The sequence below is a fragment of the Diospyros lotus genome, chromosome 8, assembly GCF_014633365.1.
Source record: "Diospyros lotus cultivar Yz01 chromosome 8, ASM1463336v1, whole genome shotgun sequence".
Classification (NCBI taxonomy): domain Eukaryota; kingdom Viridiplantae; phylum Streptophyta; class Magnoliopsida; order Ericales; family Ebenaceae; genus Diospyros; species Diospyros lotus.
This window is the reverse complement of record NC_068345.1, coordinates 11,294,426-11,321,659: the sequence shown is the minus strand read 5'-3', so window position 1 is coordinate 11,321,659 and position 27,234 is coordinate 11,294,426. Positions and strand designations below refer to the sequence as shown.

General features: G+C 38.4%; 1 protein-coding gene across 2 annotated transcripts in view; it reads right to left on the bottom strand.

Annotated features, from left to right (window-relative positions):
- The window catches only part of LOC127807753 (O-fucosyltransferase 29-like), a 51,230-nt gene that overhangs the window by 6,278 nt on the left and 17,718 nt on the right, over positions 1-27,234 (bottom strand). For both annotated transcript variants that reach the window (XM_052345810.1, XM_052345809.1), the window contains exons 2-7: positions 23,922-24,012; positions 10,995-11,071; positions 10,773-10,861; positions 10,430-10,619; positions 9,892-10,073; positions 1,202-1,304 (exon numbers count right to left, since the gene is read on the bottom strand). In XM_052345810.1, the coding sequence (XP_052201770.1) occupies positions 1,202-1,304; positions 9,892-10,073; positions 10,430-10,619; positions 10,773-10,861; positions 10,995-11,071; positions 23,922-24,012 (732 nt within the window). The remainder of the gene's footprint in view (positions 1-1,201; positions 1,305-9,891; positions 10,074-10,429; positions 10,620-10,772; positions 10,862-10,994; positions 11,072-23,921; positions 24,013-27,234) is intronic.

Genomic DNA, 27,234 nt, shown 5'->3' with positions numbered 1-27,234 from the left:
AACTGCATGTGTCAGACCACACATGGATTCACTTTGGCACAGATGTGACCAATGATTGTGATATGAATTTGTTTTGCTTGGTGTACTCCCATGAAATTGAAAGTATTGGTCTCCATCAGATTTAAAAAGAATTAGTTTATTGGAAAAGAAAGAATTTTATTGAAAAAGAGTTTATTTGTCTCGTTATCAAAAACATTTTTTTGCATTTACTTTATGAGAAAATATTTCTTGAATAAAAGCTTGTGCATATTGCTTGTTCGAATTCTCCAGAATATATACTGTTTTGTTCACTAGGTTCTGACTCATTATAAACTCTTATAATTTTTAGGTAGCAGGCCAATTGTGGAACCGGTGAATCAGTCAATTTGAAGGAAGAACACAGTTCAGTTATCTCAATTAGTTTAGCTGTTCGTTTTGATATGCCCCACTTTGTACTTATGGGGCCTTAGTTTGATAATAGTAGTTTCTTTTAATTGATTCTTAAGAGTTTCGTCCAAGATTGTTCAGACAATTGTGCAGTTTTATTTTGTGGAATGCACTTCATTTAAATTCAGTTAAATGCTATTTGATTTTATTGTCATGATATGATATGTACACAGGCTTGCTCACCCTAATGGACCTTTGGTCCATTAGGGGTTAGGCATCTGTCATGGGCCCCCAACGGATCATGACACTACATTGGGTGTTTAGCTCAGAGTAATTGAAATTAAAGAGTTGAAGGAAAAGAAAAGATTAAAACAACTAAGAATTAAGAAGTTGTTTATAAATTTATTTATTTGCATATTTAATTTATCTGGTAGATTAGACTGAAGAAACTAAAAGTCAACCTTTTAGTTAGTTTGGCTTTAATTTTTGTTGACAAGTGTAAGGAAGTGAAAACTGGTTCTTGACATTCCTCAATACAAAATTTTGATAGATTGGCTGGACAATTGGATTTCCAGAGGTAAAGGTTCCCTTAAGAGGAAGGCAATAGTCTGCAAAAACTTGATAAGTTCTAGGCACTAGAACGGGAAAAAGGTTAGTGTGAATAAAAGATATTCGAATAAAATTACTTCCCACTTCACCAATCTAGATAGGATTAATCCTATAGATCTTCTATAACCTGAAAAAGTAAAGCAATTAAGGCAATCCAGTAAAAATTACAGATTCCATATTAGGACAAGAAACGGAGATGAAAACTTAGTAAAGATAGCTATCTCACAGGTAAAGTTGACCATCTTTTCCTAATTTCACCAAGTTCGTATCTCTCTTTATCTCCCCCACCATAGTAGCATCCAGAAAATGCTAGCATGTCAGGTTCAAACCTGTCACAAAACTAGTTTCAAAATACACTCACGGAATGGAGAAAATTGAAAGGGAAATTAGTACATTGGGGTACTTGTAGAATGTGAGTGTAACAAGCAGGATAGAGCATTTGGATAAGATAACACCGTGAAGAAGTGCACATGTATATACAGATGAAAACAAATATTCCACCCAAATATATAAAGGATGAAAATAAAAGAAAGACAGTCTTTATTCTTGCTATTGGAGATCTCCAATCAAGATAAACTAGAAATCATCATGATTTAACAACAACCAGATGGATTGCATCAAAATTTGGAAGAATGATGGAATGGAAAGCATCTCTACTTCAAATGCTACAACCATCTAGATATCACATAAGTCCCCTCCAAAAAAAAAAAAAAAAAACACCACAAAATATAAGCTTTCAAAATTCACAATAGAAATAGTAAGGGCCCATTCAGTTGTAGAAAATATTTTTAATTTTCAACTCTAATTTTATAACTAAACATGCTCTAACATTTTATGTTTCAAAAAGAAATGGCATTCATTTTTAGAAAATTTAGAGAACATCTTTCTTGATGTTTTCCAATTCATAGCATAAAGTTGAAGAATTGAAAATTTGAGTTTCCAATTTTTTAATAGAAGATTCAACCATTCAATAGAAAACTGCAGTTGAAAAATTAGAAATATTTTCTATAACTTAACAGGCCCTACAATTTCAACATATTCAAGTAAAATAGTCATATTGGTCATTGGTGTTTATTCCTTGTACCAAACTTAAATTGACAATAAAATAGTTTAAAGAAGAATAAACATAGCAGGCTACAAACTGTCTAATGTTTGAATCACAGAAGAGAGACTATTTCTGTTGTTCTGGTACTTCAGTGTCCAACAACAGACAGTCCTACTATTGCCATATGGCCTTGTTGTAAACATAATCAGACAAGAAAGATGCATTTCCTGCCTTTAATTGATTGCTTCTACGGACACCAACTCGTACCCAACCAAATTGGCATCCATCCAACCTACTCCACAAGGGTGGGTTGGGACGTTAAATTTACTTCTTGGGGTGGGCACAAGGAAAGGAAATTTGTGCAGGGATGGGATCCCGGACCCATATATATACAACAACAGTCCCAAGCCTTAATCCCACTAGGTTGTTGGGGTGGGCACAAGGAAAGAAAATTTGCACAGCGATCGGATCCCAGATTCATATTTATACAACAACAATCACAAGCCTTAACCCCACTAGGTGAGATCAGCTACATGGTTTCTAGACCTCCATGCATCTCTATCCATGCTCATATTCACTCTGAGGCTATTATATCTTGTATTCAAGAGTTTTCCACCAAATTTTCTTTGATCTTCCTTTCCCTCTTTTACTACAAACATGCTATATGCAGGTCATTATATCAGAATTAGAATTGTGGTTTATTTTGGTTTTGGAGTGTCAGGTAAGTGGTTTTTTTCTTGATAAGTAGTTTCACTTTATTAGCAGTCTTTCATCTCTCTACTTGTTAGTACTGAAAATAACTATTCTAAACGTTTATTTCATCCCTGATAAAAAAAGGGGGGGGTGGTTAAGCATGTGCATTTGTAGAAGAATTGTTTGCAATTTCCCTGAAAATAAATGTGAAATTGAAAGGACAGAATGATTCATATTTGACTATGTTCTGGACCCTGCCTTTTGAGGATAAATACATCAGCACGTAAACATGTCCATTCTAGACCCCCACCACAAGGCATATATGTGGTTCTGGACTTTACCACAAGGGTAGCATGGTTGTAGTCGAATAATTGGCAAATGCAAATGAATGAGTTAACTATTTACAGGCAAATGTTTATTTGTTTTATTTAATGATTGTCCTTTGAAACATCATTGTATAATATTTTTGATAACCGAAATGTTAAGTTCTGATTGTACTATTATATTTGATTATACTACATGCTTGGTCCAACTAATAAGGTGAAATGTCACTTATTGAGGTTGTACTCATTCCTTGTTATTTTCAACATTTCAGATGCAAATGAGGAATCAAGCTTAAGGGGTTTATGGGCAGAGTGGTCCTACTATGTTGACCCTGTTGATCTTTAAGAATTATTGACATTTGTTTGTGTTAGCTTGAAATTAAAAATTTATAGCTTTCAGTTTCGTTTTTATAGCTTTGCACTTTTTCATATGAATGTAAAGTATAGAATGTTACTTTACCTTAGACTTTATTAAATAGAGGGATTGTCAAATTGTTTTAAGGTTTTGATAAACTTTTAGTGACCAATGAAGAATGATTGTTGGAACAAATTGGCTTTGAATGTTTTCATTTGAATATATGTCGTTGGCATGTTCATGAGTACAAATCTGGGGGGTGTGGCACTTTGTAAGTTCATCCATAACGAGAGCAGAGAGCAAAGAGATAAGAGCAGATCCTTGGTATCATACAAGTGTAATTAGGAAAGCTTCAGTACCACCTCCACAAGTCACACATGTTTCTGCTTGATGATACAAGTCCTTAATAGCCAAGCAATCTGAACTCCCCTCTGTCACGGTCTGGCCATGATCGAGTTGTCCTCCTAATTCCGGTGTGAATTAGGAAGAAGAAGCAAGAACAGAACAAGAGCAGAGAAAACAGAGAAAGAGAAGAGAGAAAGAGAAACGGGAGGGAGAAGAGAGAAACGAGAGAGAGAGAGAGAGAGAGTTTAGAAGTAGGAAGAAATTCAGAATTCTATTCCACGATAATTCTTCCAAGAGAGCCTTGGAGAGAATATACAATCGAGTGGAAGGATAGGCCCGCTACAGCAGATCCTATTCCCTTTTTTCTGTTGTAACCAACCTTTTTGTCCTATTCCAACCCTTACACGTGGACCCTATAGGTTTAACTAACTCTTAACAGAAAATGACAGCAAGAGTAATTAACAAATTACAGCGAAATAACAAAAGTTACAGCCATAAAGAAATTAAAATTTCAGTACTCTGGGTTCTTCTCATGACACCCTCCTTTCCAACACCCTCCACAAGACTTCTCCAAAGACTTTGTCATATGCTTTTTCCAAGTTTATAAATACCATATGTAATTTCTTTTTGTTTATCATTGGACTTTTCCATTAACCATCTCAGTGAGTAAATAGCTTCTATTATCGATATACATGCCATAAGACAAAATTGGTTTCCAGAGACCTTAGTGTCTCTCCTTAACCTTTGCTCAATTACCATCTCCTAAAGTTTCATACTGTGGCTCATTAGCTTGATCACTCTATAATTTTCACAACTTTACACATCTCCTATATTCATATAAATAGGCACTAAACTACTCTTTTTCCACTAGGAGTGTTTGACTACTCAACGTAGACTTTTGGTACTTAACGTCCAGGTAAGAAATTGGAAGAGAAAAAATCACATAAAACAAAATCCAAGAATTAAGTGGTGGGATTTAAAAGGGGAGAAACAACTAATTTTCAAAGAAAAACTAAGGGGTAGGAGAATGGAATGGAGAAGGACAGGCAAGCCAAATGTGGAGGGAAATAGCTATTGCCTTGAAAAACACGGCAAAGGTAGTCCTTGGAGAGACAAATGGTAGAGGCCCAAACCTTAAGGAGTCTTGGTGGTGGAATGAAAAGGTACAATTGAAAATTAGAAATAAGAAAACTTGCTATAAGATTGTATATCAGTGCAACAATGAAAAAAACCTAAAAAATTATAAAGAAGAAAAAAAATGCAGCAAAAAGAGTTGTTAGTGAAGTAAGGTCAAAAGCATATGAGAATCTATATAAACGACTTGAAACAAAAAATGGAGAAATGGATATATATAAATTAGCTATAGCAAGAGAAAGTAAAACAAGGGATCTAAACCAAGTGAAATGCATAAAAGATAAAAATCAAAATGTATTAGTGAATGAGGGAGCGATTAAGGAGAGATGGAATGAGTATTTCACAAAATTATTTAATGATGGTGGGGACGCAAGAGTTAGGTTGGAACATCTTAGTAACTTCGAAGGGAACGTGAGCTATACATTTCATCGACGCATAAGTTCAAATGAAATAAGACAAGCATTAAAAAAGATGAAAAATCATAAGGTGATGGGACCAGATAATATACCAATAGAAGCATGAAAATGCATGGGAGAAGAGGGCATCTCCTGGCTAACGAAATTATTTAACGCGATCCTTAAATCAAAAAAAATGCCAGATGAGTGGAGGAAGATTACTTTGGTTCCTATACACAAAAACAAATGAGATGTTCAAAACTGTGAAAATTACAGAGGAATTAAGTTAACGAGTCATACCATGAAATTCTAGGAGAGATTAATAGAGTAAAGGCTCAGAAAAGAAACAAATGTCTCGGAAAATCAGTTTAATTACATGCCTGGTAGGTCAACAATGAAAGCTATATACCTACAGAAGCGCCTAATAGAAAGGTATCGGAATCAGCAGAAGGATCTGCATATGGTGTTTATAGATCTAGAAAAGGCCTATAATAGGGTCCCTAGAGAAGTATTATGAAGGGTTTTAGAGAAGAAAGGAGTCCGAATAGCCTATATACAAGCCCTTGAGGACATGTATCATAGTGCAGAAACAAGAGTCAAAACATGCAGAGGGGATACTAAACCATTTTAAATTACAATGGCACTGCATCAAGGTTCTGCACTAAATCCATACTTATTTGTTTTAGTAATGGATGAACTAACTAAACACATTCAGACAGAGGTGCCATGGTATATGCTATTTGCAAATGACATAGTGTTGGTGGATGAAACAAAAGAGGGAGTGAACACTAAGCTTGAATTGTGGAGAAACAATTTAGAATTTAAGGGATTTAAATTAAGTAGAAGGAAAACAGAATATATGGAATGTAAATTTAGTAAGAATGCAAGAGTGGAGGATGTTATAATAAAATTGGAAGACCAAATCTTACAAAGAAAAGACCATTTTCGATATTTGGGATCAGTGATTCAAAAAGATGGAGAAATTCATGAGGATGTCATGCATAGAATTAAGGCAAGTTGGCAAAAATAGAGAAATGCATCGAGAGTGTTATGTGATAGTAAAATCCTATTAAAACTGAAAAAAAAATTCTATAGAACAGCTATAAGACTAGCCCTGTTATATGGCTCAAAATGTTGGGCAGTCAAATACCAGCATAAGCAAAAGACGAACGTAGCGGAGATGAAAATGCTAAGATGGATGTGCGGCCATACAAGAAAAGATAAAATTAGAAATGAGGTTATTTGTAATAAAATGGTTTGGTCGTGTGAGAATGAGACCAAGAGACACTCATGTGAGAAGAGTTGATGAAATGGAACAATTAGTCAAAAAAAGAGGTAGAGGCAGACCCAAGAAGACTTTGGGAGAGACATTAAAATTTGATATGAAGTATATGAATCTAAATGAAGATATGACAAAAGACAGAAATATATGGAAGTCTAGAATTCATGTAGCCGACCCCACATAGTGGGATAAAGGCTGGATATGTTGTTGTTGTTGTTTGATCACAAAAAATAATTTTGTTAACCAAAAAATGCCATATTTTTCCATGCATTCCCACACTTCTATTAGGATATTATCCAATCCAACTACTTTACTCTTCATCTTTTTCAGTACTGGTTTTATTTTGTTTGGGAGAACATGTAATTCCTATCTTCTTCAAAATTTACTAAGATTCCTTAATATAGCACCCGTTTCTCCACCCTCGCTTGAATAGCTTCAAGAAATACTCCTTCAAACAGAGGTATCTCTAGCCTCGGTAGGTGACCTTGGCTAGATCTAGAAGAATTCAATTCTCTTACCTGATCATGCATCTCTTTAAGTGTAAATCTCCTGCTTTTGAAACTCTCTATGGCCTAGGCAAGATGTCGAGTCCCAACAATCCCGTCTCCGGCTCTGCTTGAAGAGGAAGGAAATTTCGATGGCAACCGGAATTCCGAAATCGCGGATAGCATGTTAATCACGTTGCTAATCCACTAATCCATAGACTCCCTCTACCTTGCTAACTCCCTTAGAACTCCATCATTGGATGCCGTCATATCCTCCCGCAGCTCCTTCCAAATTGTTTGCATTTCTTCTCTACTCTGCGTCACCACTTCATGTGTCTGGGTGAGCCTGACCTCCATCGCCTCCATTCTATTCTCCAACTGCTTCATTCTAGTGCCTTCTGCCATTTCTCCCGACTTCTCTTGAATAGTGATCTCGCCCTATTTTGTTCCACCTTCATCGGATCACAGTCGAAGATGACTGGCTCTGATACCAATTGTCAAGCCTCGAGAAAGAGGTTTGAATTCAACTAATTTAAGAAGATAGAAGGGAAGATCGAAGAGAGAATTAAAAGGGAAAGAGAGAGACAGAGAGAAATTAAAGGGAAAAAATTCAATTCACATTCAATAATGAATTCACATCCTCCCGCGTGAGAGCCTTATATAGGTTGTTCCCAGAGGTTACATTTAATCCGAGGGTATTATGGGAAGAGCTACCTTAACAGATTCAGTTAGCTCCCTCCAATGCTACAACTGAAACTTTAAAATGTAAACGAAAGTTACAATGCAGCCCTTGGGGTCATGACAAAAAGGTTTGTCTTGAGTATGAGTTGTGTGAATATCAATGATGTCCATCTGCAGTCATGCTCCAGTAAGACAGATCTTGCATGGAAAAATTGTCATGAACACCATGACATGAGTACTGAATAAACCCAAAAAGTTAGAAAAAAAAAGGTTACAAATAAATTTAGCGGCTCAAATAGTCTTGTATCTAGACCAAATAAGATGGCCATCTAGTAACTAACTGGTATAACTTAATCTAGGAGTCTGAACATGAACAAGCCTGATCAAAAGAGGTAGATAGAGACATAATTGTCAAAGGTGCACCTAGCCTCAGCTCTGTGTGCCTCTTCAGTACCAAGGCGAAGTGCCCTACAAAAAGCACCATCTAGGTGCATGTTTGGGCATTGGAACCCTTTTGCTAGATTTGTCATTGTAGAATAAGTTTCTTGTTGACATGAGTGCATATATGTGTAGATTGGTAAGAGGCGGGGCTGCCAGTCGTCACGGGAGCCAGAACTCAGACATGTGAGTGTCATGCGCCAACATACAGGTGGCGCATGTGGGCCCATGAGACTCTGTGCCAGCCACCTGATTTGGTTGTCATGGTCACTGGAGGCAGGAGAACATCCTCCGGCAACCTATTTTGTAGTTGCTGTTGTTTTGTATTGTGTTGTTTTATTCTGATTTTTCTGTTCACGCACAATGCTGCATCCTGTGTTTCTGTATTGCTTTGGTTTTTTTTCTCTTTTTTTTTTTTGTTCTCTTTTTCAATTGTTCTCTTAGATTTTTTTCTGTTTCTTTTTATTTTCAACTAACTCATATATAAGTAATAAATTTAAAAACAATTTCTTTTTATTGTTTTTTTCTTTATATATTCTCTTTTAGTTTTAAATTGAAAATAATACTGCATTATGTATTTTATACATATTTTAATATATATGCGCCTCATGTGCATGAAGCACATGCTTCGCCTTTCGCCTTTGACAACTATGGGTATGGACTTGTATTTGATCTCATGAATAAAGGAAAGGCATCACTCAGCATTTAAAAATCATTTCAAAGTTGTTGAAGCAGTGGACTGAGACCAGAGACAGCCATTGCCTTTCAATAAAGTGTTCTGTCAAATCCTCTCAAGCTTGTGAACTTGAGCTTCTACCACTGTGCCAAGTACTTGTTTGGCATAAACCAAGCTGTATAGCAAACAAACAACTAAATTTCACTCATAATCAAGCATAATACAAGTACCTAGCTAACATGCATCTATCTTAGATGCCAAACCCATTTAAGCATCTCATATCTTATACCAAACTACCAAAGTTCCACAAGAAAAAATCAAACAGTACGATCTCTGATAAAAATACAATAACTACCACTGCGATTTCAACCAAGTATAGTAAGTTACTAGTGTTTGTCATGGTCTGTTTGATTAAGTCATAACAACTTTTCAAATGCATGCAACATCTCATAGCTTTAATATGTAACAAGAAGATCTCTACCTTCAACCAAGTAACGAAAACACGGTATTATAGGTTATCAAGTTGGCATGAGTATATGTGACTGGTCCAATACACGAAAATGGAGTATAATTGTCACAACCCCAAGGGTACAGAAGTAATTGGTCAATACATATATTTCTTCTTTGTTGTACTGTAGGCTGCTGCAGTATTGTACCTTTCAGTTTCGCACTAACTGAAAGGAGAGAACAGCCTATAAATAGGCTGGATTAGTTACAGAAAGTTCAGTTGATGAATGATACCTGATTTCTTCCCTCTCAAATTCTCTCTCCCTCTCTGTTCTCTCTTAATTCTCCCTCCATGCTTTTGAATTATCCCTCCTTTCTTCTGATTTCTCTCTCCCTTTATATTCTCTCCCCCCTGATTCCTTCCAAATTCCATTCTAAACCCTAGGTTAAACCCTAGGTGCATGACAATAACCTACTAAGAGGCTGGATTTCAGATGTTATAAAAAAAAGTAAAAAAAGAAGATACAGAATGCAATATGAAATACATTCCTTTACTTTGAAAGCTTCTAGATTAAAATATTAGTTTGATTTCCAAGATCTCAAATAGAATGACAAACCTCAAGTGAATGGCTATGAAACGATCTGTCATCTTCCTCATTCTTGACACAAGCTTCTGACCAAGTTCTCGTATGGGCTTTGTAAATCTTAAAGCATGATAATTGACTCGACATCGCAACTTCTGCAGGTCTTCATCTAGATTATTAGCAAGTCTATAATCAAACTTTGTCAACTGCAGCACCTGCAAAATCTTTCAGTTTGAGTAACTTTCACTAATCAAGGAAGAAGACCAAAAGTATATTTCAGATGGACAACAAAATTAACAGGTATTCCACGCGAAGAGTGCAGATACAAAATGGACGCTGTACTAGCAGTTAAAGAGAAATACTCCAAACAAAAAGGTAAGAAGAAAAGGAAGCCATGCAGTAAAAGAGAGAGCTTAATGAATTAGTTAGTACACATGACAAACATAGATATGTATATGGAATGTGTATGCCTGCATGTGGAAATTGGCATAAAGAGAGTAAACGAACTACTGCTTCATTAAGCAAATAAGAAAATAGTAACTACAATAGCAAGTAGTATAGGCTTTCTTACACGCCTCCTCAACAGTATTGGCAGTACTTGATCCAGATAATACTCAGGTTCTGATTTCCTTGGAACACGCATGGTATATGGAGGCTTTTCCATGGATCTCATGACTCTATCTGGGACTCTTTTAACAATGGTCACATCCTTCGAAAGGGTTGAAATGAACCAATTAATATCAAAAACGTTCGAGAAGTCACTGCACATCAAATAATGTATCTTCATTGAAAACATAATGGTAAAGTTAATGCACCTGCTTGGATCATAAACAAATATATATGAAGTATTTTTTTGTATTTTCTTTCTCTTTGGGCAACCATACGGCTTACGTGCAAGTTGAACCTCAACTTACCTATCATCCTTCCAAAATGAATGATGATCCAACTCGGGCACAACTAAAGTAGCATTTAGAATCCGTGCTACAATTACAGCATCAGTAATCTGTGTGCAGTAAAAGGATTGAATTATAGTTTATGAAATGTACAAGTAAATGGAAACCGTTAATGGTATGTGCCCCACACGAGATACTAAAAAAGAACATGCGCAGTAAAGGGCAAGGAATGTTTATACTTACTCCTGTTCTCTGTTGGTTCAGTCCTCCACTTGTTGCAATAAGTAGATAGCCATTTGAAAATTGCTCAGGTACTGCAGCTGTGTTTCAAATTAGAAAACATTGGATTTTTATTTTTTTCTTTTTGAGGGACTAACTTGCCAAAACTGAAAACAGAAAGCACCCAAGAATTAAGATATAGGCAGTTCCAAATATAAAAAGAATCCACCGCGCGCACGCCGGGGGGGGGAGATGGGGTGAGAGATTTCTAGTTCAGGTAGAAGCAACCAGAAATTATTCTGTAAAGCCTAAAAAATTCCATCTGCATCTAGTTCAGGTAAATTGCAGCAACCAGATATTATTCTGGAAAGCCTAAAAAACTCCATCTGTGTCAGTACTAGATAATTGGCAATAACAAGCCAAGCTTTGATCCCACTGTGTGCAGCAGTGTCCCATCTCCATCACAAGGTACGCCATTCTATTGACTTACCTTGGTGTGGCTTAGCATGGCAGTGACCTGCCCACATCCCATGGACTGACCTAAGTCACAAGGCCCAAGGTTTGTAAGAAGTGTGAAGAGTCCTTAATGAGTAAGACTTGCCCTTTATTTCATCTGTTCAGCACCTTCACCTTAGAAGTGTATTTCTTTTCATTTTTAATTGTTTAGGGTCAATAGTCGATGTGACAAGTTGACTCTTCTTCCTTAGCCTCTCAGTCATGGATAGTTGACCGCCCCATTTCCACAATCAACCCTTCAAGTGGTAGTCAACCATGACAGTCACCAGCTAATCTTTCTTGGTTTATGTTTTCCTACAATCAATTTAACAGTTGACCACTCAACTCGTCTTCTCATGCCTACCTTGCATGCACTTAGTTTTAGTGCACAACAAAGCTTAATCGCGAGATGTAAGATAGAGCAACTCTATATATAATAAGAACACTTTGTCTTCATTTGTTCATTTGATATCATATGATCAACTCGAAACATCAACATTTAAGTTTCTACACAAAGTGGCATGCTTCAAAACATACATAATATCGTGCATATCTTCTTCCCTAATCTACCTCTAGGAAAGTCAATCATTCCCATCTCTTACATGGTCTGGAATGTTAAAAATGCCATTGCATGAGAACAAATCTCACCAAGGCACAACATGGCAACAAAATCACACGTAATGCTCATTACCACACATTTCATGAAGGCAGCCCCTGACCTTGACATTTTCTCATTCATAAAGTGCACCACCTTCTAAGTTCAAGCCCCCTTTATCCCTTCAAATCATTCACATGGCCCAAGGAAGCTCATTCTTGGCCAAACATTCTCTACCATTGCAGCAGGGTCACCACAACACATTCATGGCATTGAACCCTCATTACCAACAAACGCTAGACTCAGTTTCATGCAGCATGTCCACATTATGCACACATATCATGCATATAAAAATATGTCACATTGCACATATAATAATATGTCTATCTATAGATTTATCTTTTGTAAGGCTCTTATAACTCAATAATAGATAATTGGCAAAAAGAAAAGAACACAGCCGGTAACTTATATGAGACTCATCAAGCAAGTTATGGTGACATGTTTTCTCAAAGTAAAAATGTGAAAAAAAAAAAAAAAAAAGAGTTCCACTAAAGACCAAAAAAAAACACTTGGTGGGAGACACCTAGGGTCGATAATAATTATATAGGTTTTACAGAAGATAAGGTCATATAGAGAAATGAACTGAAAGCTAAAATTCATGTAAACCCCCACATGGTGGGATAAAGTGTTGCTGTTGTAAAGAGGTCCACCATGTTTAGCTCAATATGACATTAAATATAAAACTAATATTCACCTTTGATTGTGTGTTTTTGTTAGAATATTAGGCAATTAGGCTAGAATGAAATGGTAGGAGAAACTATCATCCTCATGACGACTCCTCTTATTTATCAGTGTTCTAAAAGGCGGCCGTCGCGATTAAGCCCTAGTCGGCACCCCTAGGCGTCGGGCCCGATCGATGCCTAGCCGCCTAGGTCGAGTGTGGCCTGGGCTGCCTACCTGCCTGGGTCATGCGCAGCCTGGGCCGATTATGTTTCAGCTTCCCTCTCTCTCTCCTGCCGTTACTCTCTCTCTCTCTCTACTTTCCCCTTCTCTCTCACTTTCCCATTCACTCTCTGGTCGGACTTGTCGCTGCCGATCTCGTCGTCTCTCTCTCTCTCTCTCTTCCAATCAGGCCATTTTCTCCAGCTGGTTCTCGCTCTTCTTCCTCAAGTAAATATGGCCATCTTCCTCCTTCCTTCTTGCTACTTGCTGAGCCATCTTTGTCCTTGCTCATTGCTGCAACAAGCCACAGCAGCAGCAATGAGCAAGGACTGCTTGCTGCAAGGAGGAAGTCCTTGTACGTTGCTGTGGCTTGCTGCTTGCTGCAAGCAGCAACGAGCAAGGACTTCCTCCTTGCTGTCAAGCCAACTTCCTCCTTGGCAAGTAGCAAGTTACAATACTCAGGGAAAAAAAATTGTTGTTCAAAAATTGTTGTTCAATACTCAGCAAGCAGCAAGTAAACAAATTTATACATTTTTAATTTACATCAAAATGTTAAAATTAAAAAAAAAAAAACACACACACACAAATTTTTCCCAGGTGCCTCCTAGGCCCCCATCTGGCGCCCGACTAACACTTAACACGTTTTAGAACACTGTTATTTATATAAACTAGAAGATACAGAATATGAATCCTATAATGAAAACAATGTACATGGAAATTTACATATTTTACTGCATATATACAGAACATAAAAACTGTCTATCAAAAAGTTGCCTTCCCTAATTCTTGCCCATTAAATCTGCTGCCATAGTTTCCTGTCATTTTTTCAACCTTTCCATAATTAGTTCCAGTTGTACTCCCATGATTCTCCAACACTCCCCATCAAGATGGTGTGTGAATATCCTTCATGCCCATCTTGTAGACAATAGAATGGAAGTCTTGACTGCTTAAGGCCTTAATAAAGATGTCAGCCAGCTGATGCTTTGATTGTACAAAAGGAATGCAAAGTTGGCCACTAGAAAGTTTCTCTTTTATGAAGTGTCTGTCAATCTCAATATTCTTGGTTCTATCATGTTGAACCAGTTTGTTTGCAATACTTACAGCTGCATTACTGTCACTCTACAATAAGAGTGGTCCTTCTTTAGTGAAACCCAGTTCTTCCATCATTGTCCTTGTGCATAAGAGTTTGCACACACCAAGAGCCATTGCCCTATATTCAGTTTCAGCACTAGACCTGTCCACAACAATCTGTTTTTTACAACACCATGTAACTAGATTTCCTCCAATGAAGGTGCAGTAACCCGAGGTCGGGTTGACTTGTGATCATCCAATGATCCTGCCCAATCTACATCAGTGAATCCTTCAATATTTGCATGACCTTGGTTAGAAAACAATAGACCTTTACTAGGAGCCGATTTTATGTATCTTAGGATCTTGTTTACAGCTTCAAGGTGAGTAGACTTTGGATTCTGCATGAACTAGCTTACAACTCTCACAACATAGGCAATATCTGGTCCAGTATGAGAAAGATAGATTAACTTATCCACTAGCCTTTGATATTTGTCTTTGTCAACACTTTCTCTTCCATCACTATTGAGCCGATGGTTGACTTCAATAGCCGAGTCTACAACTTTGAACCCTGACATGCCAATTTCTTCTAGCAGGTCTAGGACATACTTCCTTTGAGAAATGAAAATACCCTTATCTGATCAGGCAACCTCTATTCCTAGGAAGTACCTTAGCTTACCCAAGTCTTTAATCTCAAATTCTTCTCCTAAATATTCCTTCAGCTCCAGTATTAATGAGATATGGAGCTATAAGAACTACACATCCCCAATAGGTTTTTGGAACCCTCATGGTAAATAAAAGAGACCTTGCCACCTCCAATAGATGTCGATTCTTCCTCTCAGTTACACCATTTTGTATTGGAGTGTCTACACAACAGGTCTGATGTACAATCCCTCCATTTTGTATTGGAGTGTCTACACAACAGGTCTGATGTACAATCCCTTAGGCCCTTAGATACTTTTGGAAGATTCTATTTTTGTACTCCAATCCATTGTCACTTCTAAATACCTTGATTTTACCACCAAATTGTGTAAAAATCATTTTGTGAAATGTTTGAAAACAGGTACTGGCTTTACTTACCCAAGTAATACGACTATAGCATTCAATAAAGGTAACGAACCATCTATAACCATTTAGTGATACTACCATACTAGGACCCCAAACATCCGAGTGAATAATCATAAAATGCTCAATACTTTTATTATTGCTTGTAGGATGAATATTTCTTGTATGTTTAGCATACTCACAAGCCTCACAAAATACAATCTTGAGACTACAATATGAATTTTAATTTAAAAACAATAATTTTCCAGGCACCGCCTAAGCAGCCTAGGCGCTAAGCCTCAGTTTGGCACCCGATTAGCGCTTAGCGTGTTTTCGAACACAGTTAAAAATTCCATTGTCGTGCCGTGGCTGATCAACTCCATGGAACCAAAAATTAGGAATACATACCTGTTATACAACACAGCCCATGAGATTTGAACAATGGTTCAAGAAATGTACTTTGATCTCCAAAATTCTGCTCAATGTTTTGAAATCCGTTATGCCCTCCGTAGCACTTAGTAACAGAATAGGTTAGTGATCGAATATTTCAATATTTTAATTGAGCTATGACAAGAAATGGATTTATTCTACACCATCAAATGGAAGTGTTCTGATAATAGTATTCTGTATAACCAAATGTTGGAGAAAGAAAGGGTGTTTGATTTCCTTCAGAGGCTTAACAAAGAACTGGATGAAGTTAGAGGGCATCTTCTTGGGATATGTGGAAGTATAAGTGTTTTGTATTGTTGTACTTGTTGTGCTTAGTTTGTTTCTATTGTGTTTCCCGATAACTTATAGTTATTGTTAGTTAGGCATTGTTTATTACTAAGAGTGTTGTGCTATATGTATAAATAGCCACCCCTCTTGTTTGTTTTGTTATGTTTTTGATTCCCTAGATGAGAAAAGTTACCGAGAGACTTTTTCCTTCTTCCTCTCGTGTTCTCTGTTCTTTTGTGCCCTAGAATTTCGTTACATGGTATCAGAGCCAATGGCCTGCAATTCGAACCCCTTGTCTCCTCATAATTCCTCTTCCTCAATAGCCTCGCAATTTGATTTTTCTACGGTGGCTAAAGTGTTTAGTTTCATTCCAATTAAGCCCGACTCAAGTAACTACATCTTTTGGAAAGCACAGATCCTTGCAACTCTTCGTGCATTTGATCTTGTGCCATTCGTTAATAAGGTGTTGCTGCCACCGAAGTATCTGTCAAGTCCAGATTCAGCATCAGCGAATGGTGCAATTGCTGATGCAATCAATCCCGATTATTTAGCTTGGATGCAGTCAAATCAATTATTGCTCAAGTGGTTGTTTTCCACGATCAACGGGGAGATTCTCGCACAGGTGATTCATTCTGAATCATCTGCTAAGGTATGGAATTCCTTAGAAAATCTTTATTCGCGACAAACGATTGTTAAGTCATTCCAATTAAAACAACAACTAAGGTCTCTTAAGAAAGGTGCATTGTCAGTGAATGATTATGTCTTGGAGATTAAGACTATAGGCCATTCGTTAGCAGCAATCGGAGAACCTCTATATGATAAGGAATTGCTTCTTGCTATTTTAAATGGACTTGATCATGACTATGAAATAGTTGTTAGTTTGAAAGCCTATCAAATGGATGAGATTAATATGGAAAAGGTGCAATACTTGTTGTTAATGCATGAACAAAGGTTGTCATCTAAGAATTTGCCATTGGTTGATTCTACTTTTGATTCGAAGTTACATATGTCCCCTAGCATGATTGTTAATATGGCACAGTCAGCAAGAAATGGATCTGGTGATTTTGTTGCTAATATAAGAGGTTACATGACTAGAGGAGGAAGTTTTGTTAATAGAGGAGGAAGAGGGACGAGGTAGATCTTCGAATAGAAGAGTTTATTGTCAGCTTTGCGACAAATCGAGGCACTTTGCTAACAAGTGTTGCCATAGGTTTGATAGAAATTTCCAGAGAACTACTAATCCAGGGTTTGGTCGTTTTAATAATGGTGATGGTCAGTCAAAATCCAAGGTGTATATGGCTGCCTTTAGTGGTTCTAATGGAGCCTACATGAATAATTTAGGATCAATTCCAAGTGTTTACTATAGCAATTTTCCTCCACAACCTGATAATCTGTCCCAATCCTCAGCTTCTGTTGCAGATCTTGCCTGGTTTGTTGACTCTAGTGCAACAAACCATATCACATCTAACCTCAGTAATCTTTCCATCCATGCTCCTTATATTGATGATGACAAAGTGGCCATAGGAAATGGTACATGTTGGTTACAACAATTTATATACACAATAGCAGCCTGCTTCTATCATCTCTTTACCTAATGTTCTACATGTCCCTAGCATGAAAAAAAATTTAATTAGTGTATCACAACTCACTCGTGATCACAATGTTGTTGTTGAATTTCATGTTACTTCTTGTTTGATTAAGGACAAGGATTCTGGGAAAGTGCTACTTCAGGGAGGTCTTAAGGATGGACTCTATCGGCTATCACCAGCATTTGCTCATGCTGCTTCTAGCATTCTAGTCCAATCCAAATCTTCGAGTGTTCATTTGTTGTCAAATAGCTCAACTGGTTCTCGTTGTAATAAACACAGCTCATTTGTTCATAAGCAGTCTCCAAATGCTAAAACAGCTTAATGTAATAGTGCTAGTTTACAATGGCATGCCAAACTAGGGCATCCATCATCAAATGTACTGAGAGCAGTATTGAATAAAATTCATGTTCCTTTTTCACAATCTGATCTATCATTTTGAGACTCGTGTAAGCTTGGTAAACTACATCAGCTTCCTTTTGCTGATTGTGAAATTAAGGCTACAAAACCATTAGAATTGGTCTATTGTGATTTGTGGGGGCCTTCTCCTGTTTTGTCTACTAAAGGATTTCGATATTACATTATTTTGTGGATGCTTACACTAGGTACTCGTGGTTATATCCTCCGAAACTGAAATCTGATACCCTGTCTATATTTGTTACTTTCCACAAGTTTGTTGAACTGCAGTATAATTCAAAACTTAGGGCTTTGCATACTGATAATGGGGGTGAGTTTAAAGCTTTCTTACCTTATCTTCAAAGCCAAGGTATTCAACCTAGATTTACTTGTCCCTATACACACCAACAAAATGGTGTGGCTGAGAGGAAACATAGACACATTGCTGAAATGGGACTCACTTTATTGGCACATGCTCATATGCCATTAAAATTTTGGGTAGAAACATTTCTCACTGCAGTTCATACAATAAACCTCTTACCTGCTTCTCCTCTCAGATTTCAAACTCCTTCTGAACAGCTATACCATAAGCCACCAAACTATTTATTGTTGCAACCTTTTGGTTGTGCTTGTTTTCCTTACCTTAGACCCTATAACAAGCACAAATTTGATTTTCATTCCTCTAAATGTGTTTTCATTGGATATAGTCACACTCAAGCTGGTTACAAGTGTTTGCATCCATCGGGAAGGGTGTATGTATCCCGTCATGTCCAATTCAATACTCTCGAGTTTCTTTATCTAGCTTTGTGCTCCATGTCTTCTTCTTCTTCTTCTGTGTCTAAGTCTGCTTCTAGTGAGCTTCAATGTGGTGGATCTACCACAGTGTTTCCTTCTTTTCAATTTCCTTCTTCATCTTCTTCTTCACCCCCTCAAGTAGCACTGCCTCATAGTCCTTCTCCTAATCTTGTTCTGGCTCCATCTCCTTCTGCACCTCAAACTAGCTCCAGTCATTCAGTTTCTTCTTCCTCTTCTTCTTCACTGCCCATTGCAGCTACTTCCTTACCTAGATCTAAAGTTGCCCCTGCACCTTCTATTCATCCTATGGTCACTAGATCCAAAGACAAAATTGCTCCTACCTCACCTCATGCTTGAGTTAGCACTCTTGAACCTGATTCAGTTCATAAGGCTCTCTTAGACCCACGATGGGTTCAAGCTATGGAGGATGAGATTTCTGCTTTGCACCGTAATAATACTTGGGTTCTTGTGCCATTTTCTAAGGATATGAATTTGATTAGATGTAAATGGGTGTTTTGGGTCAAGTATAAGGCTGATGGTTCAATTCTTAAATACAAGGTCAAATTAGTTGCGAAGGGTTTCCTTTAAAACCCTGGAGTGGATTATGGTGAGACGTTCAGTCCAGTGGTAAAGGCACCCACCATTCGGGTGTTGTTCCCTTTAGCAGTAGCTTTTGGATGGGATGTGCAGCAAGTAGATGTCAATAATGCTTTCTTAAATGGGGACTTGCAAGAAGCTGTGTTTATGACCCAACCAGAAGGTTTTGTTAGCTTTAAGTTTCCCTCACATGTTTTGTCAATTGAAGAAGTCCTTGTATGGTCTTAAACAAGCACCTAGGGCTTGGTACAATAAGTTGAGGATGGCTTTACAGAGCTGGGGATTCTCTAGGGTAACATTTGATGCGTCTTTGTTCATTAAACGAACCTCAGCCTATATCTTGTTCATTTTGGTCTATGTGGATGACATCTTGCTCACTGATTCTGATAATACAACCCTTAAGTCTTGTATTGCTGATTTGGAAACACACTTTGCCTTAAAGACTCTTGGTTCAGTTAATTACTTCCTAAGGTTTGAGGCATATCAAGATACAAGTGGCATGTACTTGACCAATCTAAATATGTTTTAGACCTGCTGAAGAAGGCTCACATGCAAGACTATAAACCCTGTGATACACGCATGGTTTATGGCATTTCTTTGACTGATGAGGGTGATGTTTTTCCCAATCCATCTTTGTATAGGACTCTAATTGGGTCTTTGCAATATCTGACATACACGCGCCTTGATATTGCCTTTGTTGTCAACAAGTTAAGTCAGTATTTGTCTGCTCCCAAAGTGCAGCACTGGACTGCCTGCAAGAGGCTACTTAGATACATCAAAGGGACAATTGGATTGGGCTTGTGGTTCTCTCCCTCACTTGGTGATTTGTCTCTAACCATGTACACAGATGCAGACTATGCTAGCTACAAGGAGACTAGGAGATCTACCAGTGGGTTCAGTGTTTTTCTTGGACACAACTTGATCGTGTGGGGATCAAAGAAGCAATCTATGGTGGCCAGGTCAGTAGGAGAAGCTGAATACAGGGTTGTTGCACTGGGTGTTACAAAATTGCTATGGTTGAGATCCTTATTTGCTGAGTTGGGATATCCGTGTAATACTACATCAGTTGTTTGGAGTGATAATTTGGCAGCCAAAAGGATGGCTGAGAACCCTGTGTTCCATTCACGTACTAAACACATCGAGATAGATGTGCATTTTGTGTGTGAACGGGTTGAGAATGGTGACATTGAAGTCCGGTATATTCCTACAGCCTATCAGATAGCAGACATCTTCACTAAAAATCTAGCTAGGGACCGGTTCCAGTTTCTATGTCAAAAGCTTGGCCTAAAGGTGTCTCCCGTATAAAGGAATTCCTATGATTCTTCTAGTTCCAACAAGTTGCAGATTATAGCCTGTTCCCCTACGGACGAGTCGGATTTGAGGGGGAGTGTGGAAGTATATGTGTTTTGTATTGTTGTGCTTAGTTTGTTTCTATTGTTGTACTTCCTAAAGGTGTCTCTCATTTGTTTTGTTATGTTTTTTATTCCCTGGATCAAAAAAGTTACCGAGAGACTTTTTCCTTCTTCCTCTCGTGTTCTCTATTCTTTTGTGCCCTAGAATTTCATTACAGGATAAAACCATTGCCTTCAATCAAGGAAGCATTTGCCATGGTAAGGAGGGAGGAAAGTCGAAGGAAGGTAATGTTGGATCTAAGTTCAATAGGGGAAGAGACCTAAATAGGGTCTGCCCTGGTCACAAATCGAAGAGATGTGAGCAACCACTCTCGACCACAACGCCCTAAAGAGAACAAATCATGGTGTGAACACTATCACAAGCCCTACCACACCAAAGAGACATGCTGGCACCTTCATGGGAAACCTATAGATTGGAAACCCAGAAGTCAACTCAAGCAACATGCTACTAAACATGTAGCCGAGTCCACTACAAACCAAAAAAGGTCGGCTACAATTCCTTTTACCAATAAGCAAATGGAAATCTTAAAGAACCTGCTAATTCAATCCAAATCTAAATCACCTACTCCTTCCACCTCTACTGCCAATGTTGCACAAAAAGGTAACTCTCAGTCATCTTTTTTGTCAAAACAAGTCACTAGCAGTGAATGGATTGTTGATTTAGGGGCCTTCGACCACATGACTGGGTCATCCACCCTTTTCTCTTCATAGAGACAGTGTGATGGAGAGGTAAAAATTATTGTAGCTGATGGAAGCTAAGACCAACTCGTTACCCCCAGTGGCTAGTGCATGGGCCGAAGGATTTGGTGGTGTTCTAGATTAGAAGTTTGTGGGAAATGGAATAGCATTGGATCAGGAAAATCTAACTAAAGGACCATCAATCTATATGGATATTGGTTCTAGAATCCTTCCTCCGATTTTGGACCTACCAAAAGCTAAGGAACAATCAAATTTGGAACAAAACATTGGTCCATTAGATAAGCTGGTTATAAAACAAGTTGGAGCTGAGAGTGGCAATACCTGCAACATCTATCCTAGGCTGGGTCTAGATTGTGATGGACCACATGCAATTAAAGTCGATCCTAAGGATATTGCTCCTTTGACTTTGGTGTCGAAGCAAGCTGAGCCATCCTTGACTTGGGTTAAAGTAGGTCTCAAATAGTCTCCAGTGCTGGTTTTAGCAAGGAAGGAACAACTTAAGTGGACGAAACAAAAGGACTACTACAAGGTATGGGAGAAGATGGAAGAGGAGGTTGTTGTTGGACTGCTTGTTATTACAACTCACTGGCATAATCTCTATATACGGACTCTCAAAGAATACACTACCATGGCAGGAAAGGCAAAACAGAAAGAACATAAAAGTGAAAAGGAAGTGGCATATAAGGAGAAAGAAAGAAGGATACACCAGATAGAGATGGTTGGGATTGGATGAAGAGCAATAGCTACTTGTAGAAAGTTGTTGGGGACAAGAACTCTCTCAAGGAGGAGGGAATTGTCATGACCCTAGGAGTAATAAAAGGGCAACATGGTAATAGACTTATAATAGTTGTTAGGAGATATTTTAGCAATTGGTTGGAAGCACATGGGTGTTGTTATGCATTCTGTTAGGAGCCAGATATGCCTATAAAAGGCTATTGTAAACAGATGGGATTATTATGTTTGAATTGATAATTGAATACTCTGATTTCCCTCTCAAAATTCTCTCAATCTCCCTCCCATTCCACTCTACAACCCTCCCTCATTTCTCTCTAATTTATCCCCCCATTTCTGTCCAATTTCCCTCTCCAATCGTTCTGTTCTTAACTCCAAACTCCTATGATTTCTCTCAATTTCCAATCCAACACTAGGCTAAACCCTAGGTACACGACATGCCTTTGCCTTGTTGGTGATCAGCCTTTGCCTTGTTGGTGATCAAGTGAGGTTTGGGATACAATCCTTGTTCATGCTAAATTTGCTTATACCATTTCAATAAACCAAACTAATAAGAGAAAACCCCTTTGAAGCTACTCATAGTTACAAGCCTCAACATGTGTTAAATCTTGTGGCATCACCACAAGAAACTAGGTTAGTAAAGATGTAGAAGCTTTTGTTGATCATATTCGAATGATCCATGAAGAGGTTCATGTAAAGCTAACAATAAAGTTTACAAGGAAAATGTTGATCAACATAGAGAATTCTCTTGAAGGTAATCAAGTTTAGGTGTATCTTAGGAAGGAGAGGTTTCCCAAAGGAACTTGAAAGTCTAGAAAAATTGGACCATGCAAATTTTTGAGAAAGATTAGTTCCAACACTTACATGGTAAAGCTTCCAAATGATCTTCATATTAGCCCTCTTTTTAGTGTTACAAACTTATTGGATTTCCATGGATTTGATGGAGAGAATGATGAAGCTACCACCAAGGAATGGGCTAATTAGTTACCAAAGAAATCAAGAGAAGTTATCAAAGATGTGCTTGACATGAAAAAAGCTCATTGGGGACAAGGCAATCTCTATCCTGTCTAGTGGTTGGGCAAATGTCCAATAGAAAGCACTTGGATATCTAAAAAGTGTTGCAAAAAATTGATCCTATCATTGATCAATGCATCCAAGTTTTCTCATCAAAAGTGAGTTTCTTTTCCACTCAGGGAGATTGATGCAAGAGCATATTCTTTGAATTATTGGTATTTTGTATTTGTTTACTTATGGTTAGTATTTAAGTTAGGTTTTAGAAAGTATTTTGGTGTCATTAGCTTTAGTAAGTAGTCATGTGACTAGCATAGATGGATGACTAAGACTAGAAGGATTCATTTGTATCAATGACTAGGATTTATTGTTGTTGACAATGCAGTTACTGTTGTACATAATATGGCTAGTTAGCTTGTATGTTGTACATAGCTTGTGTGCTGTACGCTTGTACCTAGCAGGTGTGTGTGTGTATGTGTGTACCTGAACCTAACCAAATACAGTTCTGACTCTGAGATCTGAGTTTTTCCCTCCATTCTTTCTCTCTACCTCTTCTATCTCTATTTCAATTATCATTGTAACCCTAGTATAACTAGCCTTTTAAGATACTTTGCAGGCAGCCATTTTATTCTAATTCAATGTTTGAGGTTAAGAGACCCTAAGTTTCATACTATTGTCCAAAATTTAACTTGCCATATTTTAGCCCAACTTTTTCACTTGTTTTTGCTGGTTCTTCCTCTCACAATACATCAGAAGTGCCAACACAAAGCCACGGAGTACATAGAATAGTCACAATACAAATAGTTAAGCAGAAAGCTAGTAGTATCCATAGCTGTACTATTAAGTCAATAAGCTGACTTACGAGAAAAGTAAGGCCCTCTTTCACTGCATCCATAGTAAAATTTTGCAAGTTTTGATTTCCAAATATCAATTGGTGCACGAATGCCAGCATCCTACAATGCAAAGATAAGTCACATTTTCACTGCATTGCACTCAACATGATAATCAAAGGAAGAAATGGACTCACTCAAGGTTCTGACAAGCATACATATAATATACAAACTACAAACCAAGCAAAAAGTAAATATATACATACTACGACATGGCACATAAGTGACAAGCCAATGGACTTGCAAAAAGAAAAGTCATATAAGCAGCCATACTGAAATAATTCATGCTCAGTTCAGTTTAAGAGATTAATCCAAAATTTTGTTTCAGGACAATATAAGTAAAGGCATTAAATGAAACCAACAAAAAGTATCCTCAAAGGAAACATTTATAAATATAATGTCACGATCTTGGGTATTATAGGGGCAAAGCTGTAATTGAGTTACAATTATAGTTAGGGGGTATCTTTGTAATTTGGTTACAGCACATGGGTGTTGTTATTCTGTTATTTCCCTTTTTGTCTTGTAGCTTAGTTGGTTAGAGAGTTTTGTTTGGTAGCTAAGTAAGGCTATATATATTGTCTCAGCTGTAGGAAGGGGATATGCTTGAATTGATAATTGAAATCCGATTCTCTCTACAATCTCCCTCTCATTTCTCTATTCTACTCTCCCTCATTTTCCCTCTAATTTCTCCCCCATTCTTCTTCAATTTTCCCTCTAATACATTCTGCTCTTAACCTTAATTCAATCGGATCTTTCCGATTGTCCATTTCAGTCCGTCATGAACCCTAGGTTCATGACAAATTGGTATCAGAGCAGTCGTCCTCGGCTGTGAGTTCGGAAATTCAATAGTGTCCGATCGATTTGGAGGTAATCCAGCTAGAGTCGAAGTAAAGCAACGGTTCTTGGCTGTGGTTTCGATTCATTTTGAAGGCTGCTGAAATCAATTTCAGTGATTAAACGGAATAGGCGAGTTCAAGTATTCCAGTGCGCTTGGAGGGTATCTCAGGGGAGGATTAATTCTCGGCCTTCGTGATTGTAGTAGATTTGAGTTGGAATATTGAAGACGAGTCTGCCATGACTCTCGGTTGTGAATTCAAGAAGCGTCAATTGCGCTAGAGTCGATTAACGTTTTAGAGTGGCGTCGACTGAGTAACAGAACCGATTAAGGAAGGCGAGCAACCCAGCCGTTCATGAATAGGCAAAAGTTCCGAGGTGATAGCGAGTCCGCTGGTGTTGATGCAAACGGCCAGGAGGTCGCGATTTGGACTTGGGAGTGTGGCAACTGTCCAAGGCGAGCGTGAGTCCGTTGAAGGTGAAGCAGACAGCCTAGGCGTGTGCGACTAAAGCAGAATACAGGTTGCAGGAGCTTCGTTGGAGTTGACGACAGGGGTGAGGAAGGTTGTCGCAACCAGTTCAAACGGATTCGGTGAATAGCCCTTGCAAACGAGGAAGGATTGAGGAATTTAGAAGATAGATTCAAGTGATCAGGATCCTAGCAATCACGATCGAATCGGCTCGGAACGGAAAACAAACTTGACAGTGAGTGCGGATTCTGCTGGGCGATTCTGAATTTGTCGGTGATTGGGTGAGAAGGAATCGGCCATAGAAGATTGTTGAATCCGCAGCAATCGCAAGCAGAACCGATTCTAGCCAACGACAACAGAGACGCTGGTGTTGGTCGGTGATTGGGCGGTAGCTGGCACTAGGAGGTGTTAATCTCCAAGCAAGTGAGCACCCTCAGTTTGGAATTGGAAGGCGCAGCAGGTGAGTGACCCTCGGCCAATAATTTCGGTAATTATTATACGAAGAGGAAGCAGGTGGTAGCTTCGAAGCTAGAATTTCGGCTATCGAAATAGATAACAGCAATACCCAGAGGCTGTTTCTCTGTTGATAGCTGAGACGACGGGTTTTTGGTTGCAATTGAATTCCAGCACTCTTGGGTGTTAGTTGCGTTTAACATCCAAACAAATTTCCAACAATTTTGGGTCGAAATTGAGGACGAAGCTGGCCAGAAGTGACAAGCGTGAAGTGGACCAAGTCCGAGGCGATGCGGGCAAACCCAAAGCGATCGCAATTGTCCAAGATTAAGCAATCTTGGTTGAAGATTTAGAGTCGGTGATTCTCGGCCGCTCCCAGGAGCGATTCAGCGATAGAGACAATGGCATTGTCTGATTGGCTTCGAGGGTGATCAAAGCCGGCTCGGCGGAAGTTTGAAAATTCTTGTTTGTCGTTGGGAGGTGAAGTAGGTTAGGCAAGTCCTCCGACCAGTTCTTGATGGCTCTGAAGGTGGCATCTTGGATCTCAACTAAGAAGCCCAGCAATTTTGGTATTTGATTCCAATAAAGTTTGGAGCAGCTGGGAGTGGATTGTGGAAGGCAAATTTGGATGGGTGATTCTTGGCTGTGAATTCCAGCGCTCTTTTGCGGTCCGACTTCATTAACAAAGCAATAATTTGAGGTGGTAATTCCAATCAAATCCTAGGCTGCTAGTAAGGTAAACAAAGGTTAATTTTGGCTTTGAATTTTGGGATAACTTGTTTGAAGAAGAGCAGTATGTATTTAGCTCCTTGGTCTTCAAAGTATGCTGATTGTGAAAAATCAGCTAAGGGGCGCAGTGCATGTAGGAGACCCTGGGAGCCTCAATTGCAGCAGAAAAATTCTTCATTTTCAGTTGAAATGGGGTCTCAATTGCAGTTGAATGATGCTGCATTTTCAATGGTTAATTTTCATGCAAGAGAGCAGCCTCAATTGCAGCGGAACAGTGCTGCATTTTCAGTAGTAGGTCCTACTCGTGAAGCTAGGGGAGGCAGTGCATACATGGAGCAGATGAGCCTAATATTGCAGCAAAAGAAAGCTTCCTTTTCAACTGGAATGGAGTCTCAATGGCAGCCAAAGAAGGCTGCATTTTCAGTGGGCAGCAACAAGGAAAAGAAGAACGGGATCAACCAAGTTGACAAGGAAACAAGAAGTGTAATACATGAAGAGTGCAAAGAATTCGGTCGAATGTTTTGCGAGAAGTTGCAAGAGTTTGCAATGATACTATCTAAGGAGTATTATTACAGTTTTCCCACCGAATACTTTAATGACTATCATGGAAGTTTTAATAAGGAGGAGTTTCTTAAAATGGAGAAGCTGAAGAAGAACAACATTGCTGAAAGTAAATCCTTGGTGTACTTCAGTTACCAACAAGTAAAAGTATTTCCACTTGAGGAGGCCCCTACTGAAGATATGGAGGAGTCTAAACGTACTGCTCCCTTGGTCTTGGCTATGGCGAGGGCTGAGGAGT